The sequence below is a fragment of the Leucopleurus acutus genome, assembly GCF_964270905.1.
Source record: "Leucopleurus acutus genome assembly, chromosome: 6".
Lineage (NCBI taxonomy): Eukaryota > Metazoa > Chordata > Mammalia > Artiodactyla > Delphinidae > Leucopleurus > Leucopleurus acutus.
In genome coordinates, this window is record NC_139149.1 from 63,354,090 (window position 1) to 63,379,393 (window position 25,304).

Sequence of the window (25,304 nt, forward strand, 5' to 3'; positions counted from 1 at the left end):
AAACTTGTCTGTTGTCATTTTTATATAATATGTAATATATAATAATGTGCATCTAGTCTGGACTCTTATTTTGTTCCATTGATCTATTGTATATCTTTATGCCAGTACCACACTATTAGGATTCTTGTGGCTTTATCATAAATCTTTTTCAAAGTTGTTTTGGTGATTCTGGGTTCTTTGTATTTCTATTTATAATCACCTTGTCAATTTCTATTAAAAAAAAAGTAGCCTGTTGGGGTTTTGATTGGGATTGCATCAACTCTATACATCAATTTGGGGAGAACTGACATCTTAATATTGAATCTTCTGACCCATGAACATGGTATAACTTTAGTTTTTTTAAGGTCTGTTAATTTCTCTCAGCTGTGTCATGGTTTTTAGTGTACAAATATTTCATATTTTTAGTAGATTTGTCCTTAAGTATTATATATTTTTATAAATGGTATTTAAAAAAGTTTTCAGTTTCTGAGTATTCTTCATTAGTATATAGAAATAAAATGGATTTTTGTGTATAGCTCTTAAATCTAGCAATCTTACTAAATTCACTAATTAGTTTTAAAAGTTTTAGCTCTCATTAGATTTACTACATTTATGATCATGTCCTTTGTGAATAAAGACAATTTTACTTCTTCCTTTCCAATCAGTATGCCTTTATTTCTTTTTCTTACCTGATTGCACTGACTAGAACCTCTAATGCACTGTTGAAAAGAAGTGAAAATAGGCACCCTTATCTTGTTCGTGATTTAAGAGAGATGCATTCAGTTCTTCACCATTAGGTATGATGTTAATACTTAATGTATAGGGAGTTTTTTTGTAGATGCCCTTAATCAAGTTGAGGAAGTTCCTTCTACCTTAGTTTGTAGAGTGTTTTTATTAGGAGTGGATTTTGGATTTTGTCAAATGCTTTTTTTGTGTCTTAAGGTGGAAGATGAGGGATTTATTTGAGGCCTTTCTTCTTTTTTAATATAGGTTTTCAGTACTATAAATTTCCTGCAACTACTGCTTTTATGGTATCCTACAAATTTTGATATGTCTGCTCAATTTCATTAATTTCAAAATATTTTCTACTTCCCTTTTGATTCTTTCTTTGACCTATAGGTACTTACAAGTTGTTATTTCATTTCCACTTATTGGGGGATTTTTCTAAACATCGTTCTGTTACTGATTTCTATGTTAATTCCATTGTGTTCAGAAAACATTCTTTATATGACTTAAATCCTATCAAATTAATTGATGTTTGTTTTATGGCCTACAGTATGGTCTGTCTTGTAAATGTTCCATGTACACTTGAAAAGAATTTGTCCTCTGCTGCTGTTGGTTCGAGTGGTCTATACATGTCTGTTAGGTCAAATTGATTTATAGTGTTGTTCACGTCTTCTGTATTTAAAAAAAATTTGTCTACTTGTTCTATCAGTTATTGACAGAAGGGAATTACAGTCTCCAACTATTATAGATCTATTTTTTCTTGCAGTTCTATCAGTTTTCACTTCATATATTTAAAGCTCTGTTTTGGCGGGAATAAATACTGAGGATTGTTATTGCTTCTTGACTAATGAACAATTTTGTTACTGTGAAATGACTTTCCTTCTTCCTGATAGTATTTTTTGCTCTGAAATCTACTTCATCGGATGTTAAAACAGCCATTCCAGTTTTATTTTGACTGTTGTTAGCATGGTATATCTTTTTCCCTTTTCCATTTTTAAATTTTTTACTAATTTATATTTTTACATTTAAAGTGTTTTTCTTATAGACAGCATACAATTGGGTCTTTCCTTTTTATCTAACATGAAAGTTTCTACCTTTTAATTGGGATGGTTAGACCTTTTACCTTCAGTGTGATTTATTGATATGGTTCAGTTTAAGTCTGTCATCTTGCAATTTGTTTTCTATCTTTCCTATCTGTGTTTTCTCCTTTTCCACTTTTACTGCCTTTTTTTGGATTGAATTTTTTTTTAATGATACCATTTTATCTTTTTCTTTCTTCATTAGCTATAAGTTTTTGTTTTGTTCTTTTAAGAGTTTCAGGTTTTATAGTGTATATCTTTAACTTAAAATAGTCTGCTTTAAGGTGATAATGTATATAACACTTAGAGTTTAGCATAAGAACCATAAAATATTATACTTCCCTTTCCCCTTGTCTCTCCTTTGTGCTGTTGTCATACATTCTACTTTTGCATATATTGTAAAACCTATAGTATATTGTTATAATTTTTGTTGAAATAGTAAGTTATCTTTTAAAGATATTTAAACAGTAAGAAAACATCTTTTATATTTACCCATCTAGTTACCCTTTGTGGTGCCTTTTAATTCAATCTGATGATATTTTCCTTCTGCTTGAAGGACTTGTTTTAAATATCTTTAGCGTGAGTCTGGTGCTGATGAATTTTTTTTGCTTTTGTTTGTCTGAAAATATCTTTGTTTCATATTTTTTTAACACTTTATTTTTTAGAGCAATGTTAGGTTTAAAACAAAATTGAGAGGGAGGTACAGAGATTTTCCACATGCCCCTGCCCCCACGCATGCATAGCCTCCCCCATTATCAACATCACTGGAAGTTTGTACCCCTTGACCACTATCTCCCCATTTCCCCCACCCCCTCATCCCCTGGTGACCACAAATCTATGCTTCTATGAGTTCAACTTTTTTAGATTACACATAAAGTGATATAATGACATTGAGATTTCTTTTGCCAAGGGTGAACCTACATTGGCACATCATAATTACAAAAAGTCTATAGTTTATTTTAGGGTTCAATTGTGGTGGTGTATATTCTGTGGGTTTGGACAGATGTATAAATAATCACTGAGTAGCCTTCATTATATTATCAGAGTATTTTCACTGCTCTACATTCTTTGTGCTCTCCCTGTTCATTTTCTCAGCCCCCTGACCCCTGGCAACCACTGATCTTTTTATTGTTTCCATAGTTTTGTCTTTTCCAGAATGTCATATAGTTGGGATCATAGAATATGTGGCCTTTTCAGATTGGCTTCTTTCATTTAGTAATATGCGTTTAAGTTTCCTCCATGTCTTTTCATGGCTTGATAGCTTATTTCTTTTCAGCACTGGATAATATTCCATTGTCTGGATGTACCACAGTTTATTTATCCATTCAACAACTGAAGGAAATCTTGGTTGCTTCCGAGTTTTGGCAGTTATGAATAAAGCTGCTTTAAACATTTATGTGCAGGTTTTTATGTGGACATAAGTTTTCAGCTCCTTTGAGTAAATACAAGGAGTATGATTACTGAATTGTATGGTAAGAGTATGTTTAGTTTTGTAAGAAATTGCCAGATAGTCTTTCAAATTACCATTTTGCATTCCCACCAGCACTGCGAGTGTCTGTTGCTCCACATCCTCTGTAGCATTTGGTGTTGTCAGTGTTCTGGATTTGGGCCATTCATATAGATGTGTAGTAATATCTCATTGTTATTTTAATTTGTGTTTCCCTGATGACATATGATGTGGAACATCTTTTCATATGATTATTTGCTATTTTCAGTGAGGTATCTGTTAAGGTCTTTGGTCCAGTTTTTAATTGGGTTTTTTCTTATTGTTGAGTTTTAAGAGTTCTTTGTGTGTGTGTGTGTGTGTGTGTATTACTTTCAGAAAAATCAAAAGGTAGTAGTCTTTTGAGAGTAAATAATATGAATATAGATTGTTTGGGAATTAAGGAAGAAATATCATGGTCTGATAATCTTCTTTTTAGCTTTCAGTTCTGTATTTAAGCTACTTATTTGTGAGTGGTTATTAACCTCTTAAAATTAAATAAATGTATTGAATGTGTAGTGAAAAGATTCTATTATGTAATAATTGATGTCTTAAAATCTTGTTTTCCTAGCAACAAAATTAAACAATAATTTGCGTTGCTTGTGTGCAAAAGCTAACAAATTGTATTCAACCTATAGGTTCTCAGGTTCTAGATTACAGCTTTCATACCATACTTAAATACACAGATATAAACATAGCTGACATATTCTACATCTCTGCGTGGCTTACTTGAAAAACAGAAACAGTTGCTTAATTGGATGACTATCAAAATGGTCAACACAGATTGATGGGCTTGAGTGCAATAGACAGTGGGTATGCAGGTGGTAGTGTCTGTACCATTTGACATGAGATGGCTGAGTCTTTAAAATGTTTTTAGTGGAATGGCTTTGGTGGTGTTGCCGTAAAGGGCATCCATCCAACCTCAGGTGCTGTGCAGATGGCAAAGCCACGCTAATGTAGAAAAATGAGAAACAAGTGACTATTTAATGTACAGGAATGCATGATCTGTGTCACAAATACGTGATGGTATTACATGCAGGAAACCTAGCCAGATGGCTGTACATTAAAGCACATGACTCCTTGAGAGAATTAAGTACAGGCAATTTGCTCAGATTTTCTGCAGGCCTGCTGCAGATTATATTAGGGTAGGGAGCATAAGAGATTTAAGTGCTTTATTTATTGAAAGTGTTTAGATGAAGTTGACAATTATTTAAGCATAATCTGATCTCCATAAGTAATTAAATTGTCTCTTTGTGGAAAAAAAAAAGGAGGGAGGGTAGTTGGCTTTAAAATAAAAGAATGTAAGGAGTAAGATTGGCTGGTGAACCTGTGGAAAATGCAACTGTCTTTTGGCCCATATTTTTCCACTAGGCAAAAGCTTAAAAATATTTTTAGACTAGTATGATAAAAGTATTTCTTTTTCTATATAGGTTTTAATGAGTCCAAATGGCAATGACATGGAAATTTTAATGTGGAAAGAGTTAATGTGTTGAGTGCTGTGTTAAACGGGGCCATTTTCACTGGTAAAATATTACATTTTTGTTTTTCAGCTTAAAGAAAGTGGTTATTGTACAGGTCATGAACCAGATTCCCTGGAATTCAGCACTGTGGGAGGATGGGTATCTACTCGGGCATCAGGCATGAAGAAGAATATCTATGGCAATATTGAGGACTTGGTAAATTTTTTTCTATTTATTATATAATAATTAGTCTATGGAGATTATTATAAAGTTGTTAAGCCATTAAAAATTGAGTTGGAGAGTCCCCCACAAAAGTATACCCTTTTTGATTATAGTAACGTTGACTATGTGTAATACAAACAGTTAAAAGGTACAACTGTGGTCATTATTTAAGAGTGCTTCTTTTTGAGTAACTGATATTTAAGTTTTGTAGATGTCTCAGTATCTGACTTATAAATGTATCTAAATATTAGTTTGCAAGCCTTGGAGCCTTGGTCTTCAACTCTACCACTATTTTAGTCTATTTACTTAGGTGATCTTGTCATTACTACTGTTTTGCCTTATGAGATTTTATATTTATTTTTCTGAAAAAAATTTTCTGTATAGAATTAAAGAGCCCAATTAAAAATGTTCTAGTTAATGTAATGTTTTATGTACACATCATTTTGTTTTAGCTGATCTGGTGTCATTGCTCTTGAGAGTTAGTTAGGCATCCTGGCTAGGAATTAGGTATCATTTGTTCCATATGTAGCTTTTCCAGTTGTGTGACCTTGTGCAAATTGGTTTACCTTTCTAAACTTCAATTTCCTACTATATAAAATAGAATAATGTTATTTGTTGCATAGAATTATTATAAGGAATAAAGGACATAAAATGAAAACTCTTAGCGGAATCACTGGTATGTAATAGGTACTTCATACATGTTAGTTCCCTTTATCATCAATATTTTGATAATAATTTAAAAGAATAATTTATAAGACTATTAAAGTGGTATTCCTAACATTATTCCTAGAGCTATTTAGGTTTGTTTTTCAAATCTAGCGTTTCAACATTTTCATCAATGTCTTCATTGATAGAAATATCAAATTGTTGATGAAATATATTGTTTTTTTATAGTTAACACCCAACAATTTAAGACTTTAAGTGTCTATATTATGAACACTTTTTAAATGTTTGCATTATCTTTTTTTAATTGAAGATATTTTAGAAATCACATTTTTCTTTTTGCAATTAAGATAACATAGATTCAGTTTCAGAAAAGAGAATTTGATCCTTTTACTATTGGATTATTAAAAGCTTTATCAGAGTTAAGCATATTTGATAGACTACCACATTTAGTACTGCTAAAGCATGTAATTTATTTTAATCCTTTTGGGGGTTATTTAAGGGCCACAGATTATAAGTATACATTTTAATGTACTTATTTGCATGTTTATATCTAGTCTTTAATATAAAAAAGCATCATACTGTGTTTAATCTGCTCTTTAAACTGTTATCAATCTATTAACATGTCAATGAGCATACGTTTGCACCATTATTTTTAAAAAATGCATATAATTCTCTTTTATTGATAATTTGTGATTTAGTAATTCCCTATTAAAGAATATTTAAATTATTTTTATTTCAAAATTATAGAAATAGATAAAGGGAAAAATATCTTCTGTAGTAATTTTTTAGCATACTTCTTTGATCATTTTCTTTGGGTAAGTTCCTAGCTTGGATTGTTGGGTCAAGCATGTTTTTAGGTCCTTGGACCCTTACAGCCAAATTGCTCTATAAAAATTTTGTGCCAGTTGACATTCTTACTAGCACTATGAGAATCTTTATTTTACTGGACCTTTTATTTATATTTTTTTCCTAAAATTTTATATTTATTTATTAGTGAATATAATCTTTTAAAATGTCCTCATTAGCAATTTTTATCTTTTTATTTTGCGAATTCTTTATTTATGTCCTCTGCTCATTTCCTTCAACAATAGACTATTTTTATTTATCTTTCAAAAAATTATTCTGAAAATACGTTGGGTTTTTACCTAACGATTTCTGAGTCGGATCTGAGGAATTTTTTTGATTGACCCTCTCCCTACAATGTACTTAATTTCTCACATGTGTGAGACATATCTCACAGATATCTTTCTTCTTCTTTTTAACTCAGTCACCACATCTCTCTATTCATCCCAATTTTGATGTGATGAAAATTAATACTTCGTTCTTTTCACTCTTTTCTACTGAGTGGGCAAAGTAGATAAGTTGAAGGTGGGGATAAGGCAAGAATAATTTTTTTCTTAGAATTCTAAGCATCTAGAATAGTGCCTAACATGAATAATAGTGCTTCATAAATATTGTTAAATAAATAAAAGAATGAACCTATTAAAATGTGATCATTGCATATTTTTTCCATCCTTTAGTTCTTTACCACATGGACAGCCCTAGACTAGCTTTGGTTTAAAGAAATGTGTTTTTCAGTTTTTAAGATGATGAATATACCTAGGCCAATAACAATCTTAGAATAATTTTTCCCTGTTTTAAAGTTACATACAATTTATTTTTAGTCTAAGAACTACTAAAAGATATTAGAATTCTGAAGGGAATCACCATTTATCACTTAAACCAATATTTTAAAAATAGTGTTTTATATAAATATATATGGGTGTGTGTATCCACACACACAACATTCACTGACAGATATCTAGAATTTACATCATGCATTGTATTAAACAGGTGGTTCATATAAAAATGGTAACACCTAGAGGTATAATAGAAAAAAGCTGTCAAGGACCTCGAATGTCAACAGGCCCTGATATCCATCACTTCATCATGGGATCTGAAGGTAAATATAACTGCAAACTTATTATGAAAAAATACAGGTTAGTGATTCAGTTTTGTGAAAATCTGTGATATTGTGATATCAGATTTTTGAAAGAAAGACATGTTTTATATATTTAATTTTTTTTAAGTTTTATGACTTTAATTTAGTACTTCATAAAGTTTTTATTATAAGAACATCTTATTAAACTTTCTCTTGAATTTTGCTTTTTTATATTTTTAGAGCCAGCTTAGTCCTTTTGGTGTTATTTTGTTTTTCTTTTAGAGTTTTTAATCAATTTCAGGAAGAGTAGCTGTTAGGGTTTAAAATGGTTTGCTTTTACATTTATTGGTATGGTATTTTCTAATCTCTGAATTATCAGGAGGAAAGGACTGATAAAGTATTATCTTATTGCCTTGTCTTTCTATAATTATATCTTTTGTTATTTGCTAGTTGGTTTTTGAAGAAGTGGAATTTAAAATTCTGTTGATTCACATATCTTTGAAAACTTACATTGGTCTTTTATTTTTTCACTACTTGAGTCATCTCCTTTGCTTGGTTACTTAATGCTGGGTAGATTAGAATGTAGTTCTTCATCTTATGCAAAACATTTAATTTCTGTACCTATGAGGGGGAAAAAAACACTAACCTTCCTTCCAGTTTGCAAACTAACTATTATGTAGGCACTGTGAATTTTATGGATAAGGTGAAGGCGGGCATATTTTTCAATTCTTAGCATGGTAGAGAGGGATAGTTATCCCTTAAATTCAGAGAAATGAAAGTGTTTCCAAGTTACCAGAGGAACTCACTACTAAGTCAGAAGGTGGTGCAATCTGTCAAAAGATTTTCAAAACATCTAGCTATATTCATGGATAAAAGTGCATTTATGATAAACTAGGATGTTAGGGCATAAATTCTAACTTTTGATGGTAACATCAAGGAAAAAATCAATTATGTGTCTTAGTGATGTACTGGAGGTCAACTCTTAAATTGATGACCAGTGGTATAGCTTAGATATTTTTCATGATAATTAGTGACAAACCTCTGTCAAGGTGTTTCACCAATTTACTCTCTTATTCCTTTTTTGATCAGTGTACTCTTCTGTGGAAAAACAGAACTACACTTTTAATGAGAAAAATAAAATATTAAATTCCTTTAAAATAATATAGTTCTCTAAAAAATATTATTTTGGAACTTCTTGTATTAATGCATCATCCAAGAGTTAACTGAAAGAATATAACTTTTTCCAGTCAAATGTCAAATTGAATAACAAATAGGTATTAAAACTGATAATTATTAATTTTACTATTGGTATATACATAGTTGGAGTCAACTCTGTAAATTATCTTTTCAAGTAGCTACATCAAACATTTTTTTTCTCCCATCAATTAGCGTTTAAAAAATTCTGGTTGCTAGGTACTGTGGTGGCACACCCAAGGACACAGGTAATAATTGACCATTAAAATTGAATAAGATAAATTCTATGATAGAAGTAAATGAAGGAGAAATACAGACAAAAGTCATGTTGATGGGTGCTTGGGAAGACTTCCGCAGAGGGATTGTGCCTAAAGAGGTCCTTCAAGGATGATAATGAGAAAATAATTCTAGGCAGAGTTGAGAGAATAAGGTGGGGAGGGAGTTGCCCTACACAGAGAACTAACTGCATGTGAACAGGCTTAAAAGTGAGAAAGAGCTGTGTCTGCCTCGTGAAGGTGCCAGTTTTTCAGTGTGACTGGAACTTAAGATTTAATTGTAGAGTGGAGTTGACAGCAGGTCAGGGTGTGGAGTAGTATGTGTTACAGGATGGCTGGAGAGAGAATTTGGTCTTTTATCCCTTTTATAATAGTTTGAACTTTATCCAAAAGACTGGACTACCTCCTTCAATAGTAAATTTTTGTACGAATTTAAGGAAGGCAAACTCATTGTTATAATAAAGTAAGCAAAGAAATACAGTTTATTAGAAACATGTACAAGGGTAAGTTACTATATTTAAATGAGATTTTATTATAAATATCCATGCAAAATGCCATACTGATTTAAGAGCATGAACCTTGAAATCTTTCAGATCTGGATTTCAATCCTGGTTTTACCACTTATATTTCTGTGACTGTGTAAATTAGGTAGTTCTCTATGCCCTATGTCCTCAGCTGTAAAATGGGGATAATAAAAGTATCTATATTCAAAAGCTTTTTGAGAGGGTCAAACGAAATTATGCTAAACAGTTTATAAGCGCGTAGTAAGTACTCAACAAATGTTAAACTGTTGTGGCTGTTTATTATTTTGGCATCAGTGATCTTTATAAGTATATTTATGGCCCCTAATCCCCATTTCTGTATGTATGTGGATATAGAGTAATCTTAATATAGTCCAGGAGACAGCATGACTGAGAGAGTAAATTGATGTGAAATCATATTCTTTTATAATATGTATTTTCTCTGCTGTTTTGAACTATCTAAATAATAACCTCCTGCCTTAAATATGAATCATAAACTTTTCCTTGAGCTTTAGAAAATACTTTCTTTTGCTATAGTTAAATCATTTGACGACAACCTTGAAAGCATCACCATTATAAAAAAACCTATTTTCCCCCATCCTGCTAAGTTCCACATGTGGTTAGCCAAGTTAAGTTTAATGCTTTTATCTTGTTTTGTGTTATGAATTTTTCATAATGATTATTTTGACAAGCAGGTTCCTCCCGTTTTAGATGTTATAGTATCATGATGAATTAATGAAAACTGTAATAAATAAAGCATTTGAAATGTTTTATATTCTTTTCCTATATGTGGAATTTACTAGTAACTTATAATGATTTGCTCTTTTATTTGAAAAATGGCTAAAAGTATGTTTTTTTTTTTAACTCGTTACCCACCCTTGTTTTAGCCTTTGCTCTAAAATGAAATAGATGAAAAGCTTACTATCAGTCCTTCTGTGTAGTTTTACTTCATCTTTTGGTTAAAGCTCATCCTTTAGTAGATTCCTCAGGAAAGGCATATTCGTATATCCCATGAGTTCTGGAATGTTCTAAACTACTTTTCTATGACCTTGATACCTGCAGGACAGCTTGAGTGGCTTTCATATTCATGGGTCACACTTTTTTCCCTTGTTTTTTGAAAATACTATTCCACCGTTGCTTTGGTTTTATATGTTGTTTTAAAGAAATCTAATGCCAATTCTCTTGACTTTTTGCCTGGAGGCAGTGAGGATTTTTTTTCTTTATCATTAAAGTTTACTTTTACAACTGAGAGTTGATTGTTGTGGGTCATTTTGCTCTGGTCAGTGGACCCTTTCTCTGTGTATATGCTGGTCTTCTTTTATTTCTGTAAAGTTTTTCTTTGGATTGTAGAGTTAAATATTAGGGTTTTGGATTCCGTTCCCCCTGCTGTTTTGATTTTTCTTCTTCAGGGACACGAGTTATACATTTGTCTGACTTTCTTTGCTTATTTTCCATTTCATCCATGATTTCTCTTTTTTTCTCAACTTCTGTATTTTATTTTAATTCTCTTGGTTATTTTCTGGCTTTTCTTCAATGCCCTGTATTAAGTTTTCATTTGAATCTATTCTCTCTTCTCCTTTGGATACCTTGTAACCCAGCCTTCTTTTTTTTTTACGTTTTGTTGTTCTATTTCTTCCCTGAGTTTGGTCATCGTTTATTTCATTTTATCTTGTTTTTTGTCCATTTATGTTTTTAGTGTTTATGTTTCTAATTCAGCTATTTATTTTTTCGTATCCCCAAATGCTTGTTTGACAGTGTTTAATTGAGTTTGAAATGCTGTGTTTACAGTTTTCTTCAGGATCATGGTTGGTTTTGTGGGGGATACTTTTCATCAGCAGAAAAGCTATTATTTCCATTTTCTGATGTTTTGCAGTAGTTTTGTATGGATTTGGTCTGCTTTTTTCTGTTCCTGTTATTACTTGGAAAGGGTTCCTAGTTTGAGAGTGTTCTGTTCTGTCACTTCTACCCTCTTTTGTGCTATTTGCTTTATAGATGGTGGTGTTTTTGGTGGGAGAAGCCATGACATGTCCTGTTTCTCTTTCATTTCTATCAGATCTTTAATTTTCCTCCTAATTTTATTCTTTCCCTCCACTGCCTTGTCTCCAAGGAGTACCACACTCCTCTAATTTGATGCTTCTTTGAAGATACTTCCCTTACTTCTCCAAGGGTGTCATTTCTGGTTACTTCCATTTTCAAACCCCTCCTCATAGCCAGGGTTATGGATTACCAAGTCTTATACAGTATTTGGAGTTTATTGTTGCACTTTTGCTTTCTGGGGTTGATTTTGTCTCTGCTTACTTTAAGTCCTCTGCTACTCTCTACTCTTTCTTAGGGAGTCTTCTAAACGCCCCCCCCCTTACTCACTTTCTGCCCTTATAAGCTTGTAGCAGCTGGAAGACTGTAGAAGGTCTGCTGGAGTTTTTTCTTTTTATCTCTACTTCTGGGTAATTAGAAAGTCATAGTGTTTTCTTGTCTCCTTTTAATACTAAAGTGTATGTCCTGTGTGGTTTTATTTGTTTTCCTTGTTGATTTTCATGTTTGGGGGGAGGAGGGTAGAGGGAGAGAGAAGATTCAGAATCAAATGATTACCTTTCTTCTCAGTCCTGAGGTCACCTGAACGTATATTTTCAAATTATGAAAGATTTTATTTACGTCAAGCAAATACTTGCATTTTGTATTAGCTAGTAGTTGAAGCTTTCAGTTTTCGTAAGAGCACTATATTTGAAATTATAAAACAGAAAATTCTAAAATTTACAGTAACATATTTTTATTGAAACAAAGTGAATGACATATGAGCCTCTATGATGTCACATTGCCATGGAGTTTTTTACAAACAGTTATATAAAGTGGATATAAAATATTGGTATAATGTGCATATAATCAAGTGATAAGTAATCTAAGTAGTTTTATATCACTCCACTGACATAAAATTCTCAGAGCAAAAGAATCAATAAATATAATAAAGCCCAACAGAAGTGAGCCTTTCAATGACGTGAATTTAGATGTAAACATTTATGATTGGATTAATTTGAATATAAGTCTGGATGGAAGAACTGCCTAGTGCCAGACTGCATTTGGGACTTGGATGGAGTTTTCTTTTACAGTGGGGAACCCCCCCAACCCCTAACCCCTGCTGCAGAACTCATAGCTGGATACTTGCACAGACTAGCCTTGGTCATTTCATTAACCTTGCAACAATGCAAAGCCTCATTTTACTAATTTTTATTTTTTAACCTTACTTATAGTGTTATGGTGGGTTTTACCACTTTAGAATGCATGCTATACGTATGAGGCAATATGGGTGTACAGAAATTTAAGGCGTGGTCACTTCTTACTAGTACCTTAGAATTTGGGTGTAGAATTAGAATTTTAAGGAAAGTTTGCCAATGTTTTATACATATATATTTTTAAATAAACTTTTTGAGTAAGTAATTACATGTACAAAGTTAAAATATGTACATACATGTACAAAATTCAAAAGGTACAAAAGATGTATAGGGAAAAATCTGCCTTCTATCCCTGTCTTTTAGGCATCTCCCTTGCCCAGAGTAAACACTTTTGCTATTTATAAGCGTATATGTATGTGTTTTTAAAAACAGAAATGGGAGTTTACTACTCTTTGATTTATACTTAATTTTATAATGCTCACTTCAAATCATCACATTTAGAACCACTTCATTCTTTTTGGCAGCTACCTGATATTCCATTGGTATGTACTCTGTTCTATTTAAGCAGACCCTCATTGATTGGCATTTAAATGGTTTCTGATTTTTTCTTTGGATTATATTTAGGTTATATTATATGCAGTAATTTATAGAAATATTTTCAAATGGCTTTATTTCTGAGATGTAAAGAAATATTTCACAAAAAGTCAGGAACTTGGAGTTTAATTTTATTTATTTTTTATTTTATTTTTTTTAAAGATTCTTTTTTTAAAAAATTTTTTTCAAACTTTACTTATTTATTTTTGGCTGCATTGGTTCTTCCTTGCTGCGCGTGGGCTTTCTCTAGTTACGGTGAGTGGGGGCTACTCTTCGTTGTGGTGCGCGGGCTTCTCCTTGCGGTGGCTTCTCTTGTGGTAGAGCATGGGCTCTAGGCACACAGGCTTCAGTAGTTGTGGCACATGGGCTCAGTAGTTGTGGCTTGTGGGCTCTAAAGCACAGGCTCAGTACTTGGGGCGCGCGGGCTTAGTTGCTCCGTGACACGTGGGATCTTCCCGGACCAGGCCTCGAACCCTTGTCCGCTGCCTTGGCAGGCAGATTCTTAACCACTGAGCCACCAGGGAAGTCCCTGGAGTTTAATTTTAAATAGAGAAATTTTCCTGTCTAAAAGCAAGGCTTATACTAACCTTCTTTTCACAGTTTTCCTGCTTGAGTTTATTTATTTATTTACTTTTTTATTGGAGAAAAATTGCTTTACAATGTTGTATTAGTTTCTGCTGTACAGTGAAGTGAATCAGCTATATGTATACATATATCCCCTTCCTCTTGGACCTCCTTCCCACTCCCAACCCCCAACTTTCTTTTCCTTAATGAATTTCAACCTAGTGACTTTTGAGTTTGAACAAGTATTTATTAAAGTTTTCTGTAGTCTGCGGAGAGATTAGAATAAATAGAAAAGATGATTCATGCCTTTAGGAGCTATGCCTGACAAATTTCAGTTTGTTTGTAGAAACAACTTTCAGCATGAGGTGTTAATTCTAAGACTACCAGGAACTTTGAAAAATGTTGAAAAGAGTAGAAAAAATTACAAATAAGCTTAGGGATGGCGTCAGTATAGTGGCAGAAGAATTAGCAACTTTAAAAATTAAAGTGATACTACTTGTCTTGGTAAGAAAGAATAGGTGTAATAGATAATTCTGTGTTGGTGGATGAGAAGGCAGCATAGTCTGTCAGCCTTACGCCTCTTTCTGGCAAAGGTTTAGAGTTCGTTTAGACTCTTTCTGTAGCCTAAGATACCTGTTTCTAAAAATACACCTATTTCTAAAATGTATGGCTCATAGCTCCTTGTTTAAGAAGATAACTCTGAAGTTTCCTTTGTTTTATTGAGATATAATTTACATACCATAAAATTCACCTGTTTAAAATGTATCCCTTAGAAAGGATAGTTCCTAGGGTTATTGTTTGAGATTTTTTGTGAGCTTAGGAGGGGTCCTCCCCACTGTTCCCCCCACCCTAGTTTTATTGAGCAATAATTGACATACATCCCTGTATAAGTTTAAGGTGTACAGCATGATGGTTTGATTTACATATATTGTGAAATGATGACCACAATAGGTTTAGTTAACATCCATCATCTCATATAGATACAATAAAAAAAAATGAAAAAAAATTTCTTCTTGTGATGAGAACTCTGAGGATCTACTCTCTTAACAACTTTCTTGTATATCATACAGCAGCGTTAACAGTAGTCATCATGTTGTACATTACATCCCTGATACTTATTTATCTTATAACTGAAAGTTTGTACCTTTTCACCACCTTCCTCCCCCTACCCTCTGCCTTTGGTAACCACAAATCTGATGTCTTTTTCTGTGAGTTTGCTGTATTTTTATTGTTTGTTTATTTTTATTAGCTTCCACATAAAAGTGAAATCATATAATACTTGTCTTCCTCTATCTGACTTATTTAACTTACATAATGCCTTCAAGGTCTATCCATGTTGTCACAAATGGTGGGATTTCCTCATTTTTTTATGCCTGAATAATACTCCATTGTATATATATACCACAACTTCTTTATCCATTCATTCATCGATGAACACTTTGGCTATTGTAAATAATGCTGCTATGAACATGGGGGGGTGCAAATATCTTTTTGAGTTAGTGTTTTTGTTTCTTTCAGATACATTCCCAGAAGTGGAATTGCTGGATCATATGGTAGTTGGATCATATGGTAGTTCATGTTTAATTTTTTTAGGAACCTTCATACTGTTTTCCATAGTGGCTGCACCGATTTATAATCCTACCAACAGTGCACAAGGGTTCCCTTTTCTCCATATCCATGCCAGTGTTTGTTATTTCTTATCTTTTTGATAATGGTCATTCTGGAGGTGTGAGGTGATATTTCTTTGTGGTTTCAATTTGCTTTCCCCTAGTGATGTTGAACATCTTTCCATGTACCTGTTGGCCTTTTGTATTTCTTCTTTGGAAAAATGTCTATTCAGGTCCTTTGCCTGTTTTTTAATTGAATTATTTGTTTTTTGCTATTGAGTTGTATGAGTTCTTTATATATTTTAGATATTAACTTCTTATCAGATACATAGTTTGCATATATTTTTTCCAATTCTGTAGGTTGTCTTTTTACTTTGTTTATGGTTTCTTCTGCTGTGCAGAAAGAATCTTTTCAGTTTGATGTAGTCCCACTTATTTGTTTTTTATTTTGTTGCTTGTGCTTTAGGTGTGATTTCCAAAAAATCATTACCAATACATATTTCAGGGAGCTTTTCCCCTATGTTTTCTTCTGGGAGCTTCATGGTTTCAGATCTTACATACAAGCCTTGAAACATTTGAGTTAATTTTTTTGAGTGGTGTAAGATAGGGGTCAGGTTTCATTCTTTTACATGTCAATGTCCAGTTTTCCCAGCACCATTTATTAAAGAGACTGTGTTTTCTCTTTTGAGTACTATCAGCTCCTTTGTCAAATATTATATGACTGTATACGCTTGGATTTATTTCTGGGCTCTTAATTCTGTTCCATTGATCTGTTTGTTTTTATTCCAGTACCATACTCTTTACTATAGCTTTAGAGTATAGCTTGAAATCAGTAAGTGTGATGCCTCCTGCTTTGTTCTTCTTTCTCAGAATTTCTTTGGCTATGTGGAGTCTTTTGTGGTTCCATATACGTTTTAGGAGTGTTTTTTTGTTTGTTTTTCTGTAAAAAATGCCATTGGAATCTTGATGGGAATTGCATTGAGTCTGTAGATGTCTTTTGGTAGTACTGACATTTTAACAATACTAATTTTTTCAACCCATGAATGAACACAGGACACCTTTCCATTTACTTGTGTCTTCTTCAATTTTTTTTTTTTTTTGCGGTAGGCGGGCCTCTCACTGTTGTGGCTTCTCCCGTTGTGGAGCACAGGCTCCGACGCGCAGGCTCAGCGGCCATGGCTCACGGGCCCAGCTGCTCCGTGGCATGTGGGATCTTCCTGGACCGGGGCACGAACCCGTGTCCCCTGCATCAGCAGGTGGACTCTCAACCACTACTCCACCAGGGAAGCCCCAATTTTTTTTTTTTTTTCCCCATCAGTGTCTTAGTTTTCAGAGTAGAGATCTTTTACCTCCCTGGTTAAATTTATTCCTAAGTATTTTATTGCTTTTGATGCTCTTGTAAATGGGATTAATTTCTTTATCTCTCTTTCAGAAAATTCACTGTTAATGTATAGAAACATTTCTGATTTTTGTATGTTAATTTTGTATCCTGCAACTGTACTGAATTTGCTGATTAGTTTGAATAGTTTTTTGGTTGACTCTTTAGAGTTTTCTGTACAGTTGTTCCTCAGTATCTGCAGGGGATTGCTTCCAGAAACCCCTGCAGATAACAGAATTTGCAGATGTTTATCTCTTATATAAAATGGCATGGTATAGCCAGCCATATATAAAATCATGTCATCTACAAATAGAGACAGTTTTACTTCTTCCTTTCCAGTTTTTATGCCTTTTATGTTTTTCTCTTGCCTGGTCGCTGTACCTAGGACTTCCAGTATCCCCAGGTTTCTACCAGGCAAACAGCTGGCCTGCAATTTTGCCTATATCTCCAATAAGTTTATCTATGTCTTCCCAATTACCTTTTACCACATCCTCCACTGTTTTCAAGAGTATTCTTGAAACTTCTTGAACTTCTTCATGCTCTGTTGCAAGTAATCTTCGAAAAAAAGATTGGGAGCTGTTTTATGGCTTATTTCTTCCTCTGGCAAAATCTCTGAGCTAAGGCTGTGGAGGTGGGTGTGGGGACAGTGGCATGTTTTTCTCTGAGGATGCCCTTACTTTAGAAACTAAGTGCTGGGGAGAAGGAGGAAGGAAAGTAGGTCTTGGTTTGCTTCTCCTGGCAAGATACCAGCCCTTTACAAGCCAGGGCAAAGAGTTGGGGCCATAGGCTTAGTGCATCACTCAAAGTAGAGTCTCTGTCCCACCAATTTAGGCTGGGTGCAAGAAGTGAGCCCCTCCTCACCTCTTAGCTGCCCTTGCCTAGAACTTAGTCTCAGGAAAGGTAGCTGAGGTAGAGTGTTACATGGAATAGGGTCAAAGGTTTTTTGAAATTAAGAAAGTTTGTGTATCTATCCAAGAGAAAGGAAGACATATATCTACATACAAACTTTTACACCTATATTTGTAGTAGCATTATTCATAGTAGCCAAAATATGGAAACCTGTGGAACTTTCAGCCTCACCCCCTGACCTCTAGGGAGGGGAGGGGAGAGGAGAGGAGAGGAGAGGAGAGGAGAGGAGCAGCTGGAAGTTGAATTAGTCACCCATATCTGTGGTTTAGTCATCATGCCTGTGTAATGAAGCCTCCATAAAAATCCCTTAATCATGAGTTTCAGAGGACTACTGGGTTGGTAAACGCATGGAAGTGCTGGGAGGGTGGTGTATCTGGAGAGGGCTTGGGAACTCTGCACCTTTTCCCCCATACTTTGTTCTGTGCATCTCTTCTGTTTGATTGTTCCTGAGTTGTTTCCTTTTATAACAAGCTGGTAATTGAGTTTAAAAAAAAAAACAAAAGTAGAAACCCAAATATCCATACCATACAATGGACTAATATCCAGCAATTAAAAGGAATGAAGTACTTAGTGCATGCTACAACATGGATGAACCTTGAAAACATTTAAATGAAAGTAGCCAGTCACAAAAGGCCACATATTGTAAGATTCTATTTATATGAAATGCTCGGAACAGGCAAATTTCTGGAGAGAAAGTATACTGGTGTTTGTCTAGGGCTGAGGTGTGTGTGGGGAAAATGGGTATGGGATTTATTTTTTGGGGTGATGAAAATGTTGTAAACTTAGATAGTAGTGATAGTTGCATATATCTGTAAATAGTTTAAAGCCATTGAATTTTACATTTTAAATAGGTGAATTTTATTGTCTGTGAATTATATCTCAATAAAGATGCTAAAATAAAAGAGAAAGTCTAGTCACTCTTACTGTCTTTTAAAATGTACAAGATATATCTATCTTTTTATTCAAATATTAGTCAGGCCAACTTTGCAGAGCTTTTGTGATTTTACAAATCATAATAGGGTTGTATTTGCTATCTAAGTAGGAAGTCATTTGTATATCTGACAAACATATTGTGATATAATGTAGTTTACTCTTTGTGGACTCGTAGTTTTTAATCTTCTACAGTATTATATATTAACATTTTATTTTAGGTATATTATAAATTTATTGGAAGCATTGATTTTTGTGATACTTTTAACTTATTTCTAGTATTGTAATTAAGTTCTATAATTTTGTATTTCCCTTTCATTCTTTTTTTCATGATTCTAAGAAAATTTACTTAATAGTATTAATAATAATTCATATCATTTGTACATTAAAAAGCACTGATTTTGAAAGCTTGGCTTCTTGAATGCAATTATTTTTAACCATGTCTCTTCAAATATTTTAGCATAGCTATTTAGATCATGTAGTTATATTTAACTTGCATTTTTCCTCTCTGATTTGTCCTCCACTCCTCCATGTAAGAAAGAAAAGGACATTTGTTTCATTGATGGTCCTCTTCTGTTAGCCATTTATAACTATTTTGTCTCTGAAATATGTTTTTTTTTTCTTCTAAGGGCATCTTAATATTGCCTTTATCTTTTCTTCGTATGAATTCTTAGGAAAAAAGGCAAAGTGTAATAGTCTCTCTAAATTTCTTCTGTCAACTTAAATTCTCATAGAAAATTAGATTCTTTTTGCCCCAATAAATTGTTGTCATAGTAAAAATAGGTTCAACTATCAAAATATACTTTTGTTTGAATGCATATGAGATATAAAAACCTGTTGTTTTTCAGATTTAAATTTTAATAAGTTGTAATACTTTAAAAACTATTTAAAATTAACCTCTTTGGAGAAAGGTTACCTTAAAAATGTTTTTAAAAATTTATACATAACTAAGAAAAATGTATTCCAAAAACTTTTTTTAGAAATTATAAAAATTTGCTTAGATGTTTTTCTAGAAGGACTTGAGTAGCCATTATTCCCCACATAGAATAGATTAAATAGATTTAAATACGATTAATAGAATAAATTAGTAGAATAAATAGATAAAGTAGATTTAAATATGATTTAGAAAATTGGCATGTGATATATTGGATTATTCCCCCTTCTTTTTCAGGAACTCTTGGTGTGATAACAGAAGCTACAATAAAAATCAGACCAATCCCTGAATACCAAAAGTATGGCTCAGTAGCTTTCCCTAATTTTGAACGAGGAGTAGCCTGTTTAAGAGAAATTGCAAAACAGGTAAAAACAAAAACAAAAACCCACCCATATATATTTATATTTTAAAAATTCTGCTGCCTAATTGATTTTGATATGTCACATATAATCTTCATATTTAGTTGTGTTATATTTGTGATTTTTACCCAGTTCTATATGAAAAGGTAATGTTGTAAAATCATCCCTTTAAGTTCAGTTGCTATTTCTTTGAGTAATTATACACCTATTTCTTGGTTTAAAGAATGCTGTACAATTTTAAGACAAGGTAAGGTATGTACCTGAGTTGATGGCTTCAAATGTCTCTGCCTTTTATTGAATGTTTTCTTAAGTTATTTTTGGGTAAGATATTTTGTGATTAATTGCAGTAATATTGCATTTTTCTTAAGATATTTATTGAAATTAAAATAATTGGCTGAATATTAATAGCCCCAAAATACAGAAATTAAATATAAGTAATCAAACTTTATCAGTTTTTAGAATGTGCTGCTACTAGGCCTTACTTGTTTTTTAATATTTCCTTAGCTATATCTTAAAGTAAGTAATATAATATAGTATAACATAATACAAGATATTTAGATATAAGCTAAGAAGAATTCCCACTTTCCCTTTCTTTAAAAAAAGGGATATATTGTCAAGAGTTTTAAAAAGACTAAATAATGCCAAGTAATTTTATTTCTTCGTTAGTTGTGTGTATCAGTGTGGGAGTTCTTGCGTTTCTTTAGACATTTGGTTCGTTGTTTAAACTATAATGGTTTGTGAAAAAATTCTTATTTCAACATTTCCCAGCAGGGAGGAAGTCAAGGGAATATACTCCAGCCTCTCTCTTCTTGCTTTCTCCAAACTCAGAGTTCTTTAATACTTCCCATCAGCTATACCCAATTTGAATCTTGAGGGCAAAGGAGCTTTCTGATGTGACCCATATAGGTCAGCTTCTGGGTATTCAGAGTAGGGTGGAGGGAGGATCTGATAAGGAAAAAGAGTGGTATCTAGCAAGTACTCCGTTTCATTGCGGACTTTGTAAGGTACTGAGTCTTATCTTCATACCATTCCAAGAGAACCAAACCACTATTAATGTTTTAAAAATATATAAAATGAGTAAAAAAAAATGTTGTATTTACCCACATATTTACCATTTCCAGTGCTCTTTATTCCATACACTCAGTTTTGCCTTCTGAGACACTCATTCTTTCTTACAATTTCTCACTTTTAAGAAGTCCAACTATATGATCACCTAATCTAACAGTTGAGAAGGGTAATTTTTATAATTTCCAAGTAGCTTCAGTTACTTATCATTAGATTGCCTTTTCCCCTCATCAAGATTTAGTCATAGGCTCCTTAATCTTGATTGTCTTGCTCCTAGGTAAAGGGAAGAGTTTTAAAAGACACGTATAGTCATGGAATGAACATTCTTGAACTTGTGGCAGGTTACTTTGGTGGTGTTAACGCAGAAGTGATGTTGAAATCCTTAAGAGCTCCTAATTCACTTGAACTTTGAGGATATTATGTTACGGTTAAGGAGCTAGTATTATGCTATGTTTGCTAAAATAACGAGATGGCAGTAATATTTAAAAGTAGAATTATTGAGTAAAGGAGTGGAGATAAGTTTTAGATGTAAATATTTGAGCACCGAGCAGTAAAGTTCACGTGTGTTCTGATAACTTGTTGCTAAACCCTTCCTTCACTTAAAGGCCAAGGAAGTAACTTTGAATTTAAGATACCTCAGGTATTAAGAAACAAAAGAAGTACTTGAAGAGCCTTATGGTTTTGCCTGTGAATTCATTCCTAGAAGAATGGGAAACTAGGGTTTTTTTTGTTCTTTTAAAGAAAATAACCGTAAATTCACCAATTAAAAATCAAAATAAAAGCAAATATTTTCCATAAATAGATATTTTCTGATTAATTTCAAATCTTCCTTAATGAGATATTTTTTATTCTAGTGTTTTCAATTTGTATTGTAGTTCATTCTTTGTGTTAACTACTTTTATTTTTATTTACTTTTCATCTTTGTCAAGCTTGACTATATCCCTCCAAGAAAAGCTTTATTATTAAAGATACAGTTTATATTGTCCCTCTTGTTCAAGTTGTGAATGGCATGTTTTTAGTTGACCATTATTGCCTCCATTTTTTTTATGGCAAAATAAACATGAATGCCAAATTAGATTTTTAAAATAATTATAGAATTTATAAAACTAGTCTGATTTGTATGTATTTTTAACAGAAGATCTTAATGAGTACACACTCTGTCTATCTTGGCCAACTCTGCCCCTTCACAATACCTCCCCTCTGTTGAACACAGATTTAGTAGACTTGTTAAAAGGTGTTGTTATATGATCTTTGGAATAGAAGTAGACATATTTTATGCTTTCCTGAGTACTCCATCTGCTTTTCTGCATTAAAAATACTCACATGTAAATCTGTCTTAGGTTTCATTAATGAGAAATGGTGTACAAATATGTCAAAATCCTTAATTTATAATTTCACTAAAATTGGAAATATTGAATTTAAACATAAATAGTTGGTGCAATTTGTTGCAGTTTTTGTTACAATTTAATATGCTCCTGATAGAAAGTAACAGATAAGAGCTACTTGTGATAATGAAAGGCAGGTGGTAACATTTTTCTTCATCTTTGCATAAATCAGTAAAAGTTTTTTAAAAAATTCTTTGTATATTTACAATATGACCATAATCTAAATTCACTTCACAAAACTATATTGAATATATATATCTTGGGATAAATAAAGGTGATGATTGATAGAAAGTGCCACCCTGTGGTTAAAAACCAGGTCAAAAAGAAAGCTCCTTTCTAATCTATAGTTTTAATAATTTGGTTCTCTGTAATTAGTAGTAGATAATTTTTAGAGACAAAAATACCATGTAATTGGAAAGCTTGCCTTACTTGAAACTGATTGAAAAGTCTAGATAGATAATATTTCATTCTCAAATGTTGCTCTTATGAATGAAACACTTGCTAAGAATGGTTACTGGGATTTGGAAATATTCCACTATTTGGGGAACCTGCATTTTTTACTCTTGTTATACTGCACATATAGAGAGGCATTCCCTTTCCTGGAAATGGGTAAATGTATTATGTTTAGGGACATTTATATATTAGTTTATAGAGTATACAAATCTCATGTGTCAAGAATGGTACTGTATATGCTGCCCTGCTTTATAACAGTATTCTCAAGCAGAAAAATTGAGAAAATTATCAGGTTTTGGCACTAGTCATTGTTCAGTTTGTGATTTGGAATTTCAGTTGATTGCAAGAAAATTAAGATCCATTAAAATAGATGGTACATGGTTTACGATTGTGCCAAATTCTTGATTGAGTAATGAGTTGGCTGCTTGTAATTCCTCACTGTTATTTCATAGCACTTCCATTTTTGCACTATTTTCAGACTCAAGTTGCTTTTGGATGAGTATCTTTTGGAAAGGAGCGGACATGATTGTTCACAGATAGCTAAGTGGGCTCTGTGTATATTTTTATCACTATTCTTACTGAAGGAAATAAATAAAGCAACTTTATACTGGCAGCAGAAGGATTCTACTAAGGTCACTCATCTGATCTTTGTCCATGTGAGGAATTGTCCTCTTTCAGTACTTCACTGCCTTGTGAGGAGCTAGAAAGGAAGATTTAGTGGAAGATTAATGTGATTCTATCTCATAAGTGGCAGTCCAGTAGAATCTCCAGCTTTACTCAGTAGATGGGTAAGTGGCTTTTAAGATTTTCTCAGAGAGTAGATTTCCTACTGTAGCTTCTCAAGAGGGGGGAAAATTGTGTTTTTTAATCAGAATATCAGTGTCAGATATAATATTTTATTTTTCTCTTTTATTGTTTGTTTTAAAATGGCAAGTATGTTTTTACAAGGGTTGAAGGGAACATGGAGTGTTGAAACAAGTTCAAAGGCAATTTACAAAGTTTGGGATCTTCCCCCACCATTTGCCAATAAAAACTTAGGAGTTATGCCTTGTTGTATTGAGAGAGGACCAATTTGTTCCATTATGAGGAAACATTGACTGTCTGTATGTGGCATGGATTAGTACAAATTCCTCTGAAAACTATATTTCTCAGTATCAGAACTAGGTTTTTAGAATTACAGATTAAAAGGCAGCTTTTTCTTTTGACAAGGGATGGCCCTTTCTACCTACCATCACTTTTATTTTAAACAATTTTAAACTGATAAGGTATTTTTTTCTAGTGAGTTTAGACCGTAATTTCAGAAGATATACATAGCTCATGTCTGACACTTCAGACTGTTATATCTCAATTCTGAATTGTTCTGTTTTCAACTTGATTTATCCTGTAGGGGTTCAAATAAATTGAAAAGAGTTAGGTTTAGCACTTATATTGTAAAACATTTAAAACTTACTTATATTAAGTGATAATTCTTGGAGATAATTTGTTACATATAGAAAATGGAATTGTTATTTTAAATCAGTTTTTGATGTCATGTTTTTCTCCCTCTGAAGCAGAGAGAATAACCTAGCCAAATGTTTGGTTAATTGGATTCTTTACTGTGTGATCCAGCAAAATGTATCAGACTTGAGGACAGTTATGAGACATGCTCTAGTCATTACACCTTTACTAAACTGAAAATGTACAATTTTGACCAGGAGACTGTTTGGCATTAACTTTTGCCCCTTCCCTTAACATAAGTGGAGGGAAATATCTACCCTGTATTATGTATTTGTTTCATTCTTTAAAACGAAGAGATAATTCTCTTGCTAAAAAAGTTCTTGTTTACAGTGTAGATTCCTGGCTATAAGCCAGTATATCCTTTATAATAGGATTAACCAGTTTACCAGTAGCCTTAAATATTGCATGATTTCATCTGTGGTGTCAATTCCAATTTATTATTAGAGGAAGAACTAATTCTGTGTACATTTTAAGCTTTTACACCTAGAAATTTGTATTTAACAGAATTCTCTTCTTTTACATATCCTTTTTTTGAACTTTTAAAATTAATTTATTAATTAATATCAATTATTTTATTGTGTTTTTTATGTGGGAGAGTATGTTTTTAACTTTATATCCAACATAGTGCAGTTGATATTATGTAAGTTAAATAGACATGGTTTCTGTCTTCTAACAGTCACCAAAGATACTGCATATCATGATAAAATTTTCTGTGCTTAAATTTTTGTATAGCCGTATACAAGGGGTTTGGTATTGAAGCATTAGCTTCTGATACAGTATGTTAGTAGACTATCTCCAGAATAGTTTTAAGGCTCAGGAACTAGGGCCATTCCGGAGTCTATACTGAAAGTTTGATTTACTCCTTGAAAAAACGAACCTTTTCAATTCAAACGTTATTCATTTTTTAACCAAGATACCAGAGATAGAGGACTGCCA

At 32.8% G+C, this 25,304-nt stretch overlaps 1 protein-coding gene across 1 annotated transcript in view; it reads left to right on the forward strand.

Moving 5' to 3' along the window:
• AGPS (alkylglycerone phosphate synthase) overlaps positions 1–25,304 on the forward strand; it is a 137,417-nt gene that overhangs the window by 58,434 nt on the left and 53,679 nt on the right. The window contains exons 9-11 of the mRNA XM_082841178.1: positions 4,818–4,943; positions 7,449–7,557; positions 19,847–19,974. Of these exons, the coding sequence (XP_082697304.1) occupies positions 4,818–4,943; positions 7,449–7,557; positions 19,847–19,974 (363 nt within the window). The remainder of the gene's footprint in view (positions 1–4,817; positions 4,944–7,448; positions 7,558–19,846; positions 19,975–25,304) is intronic.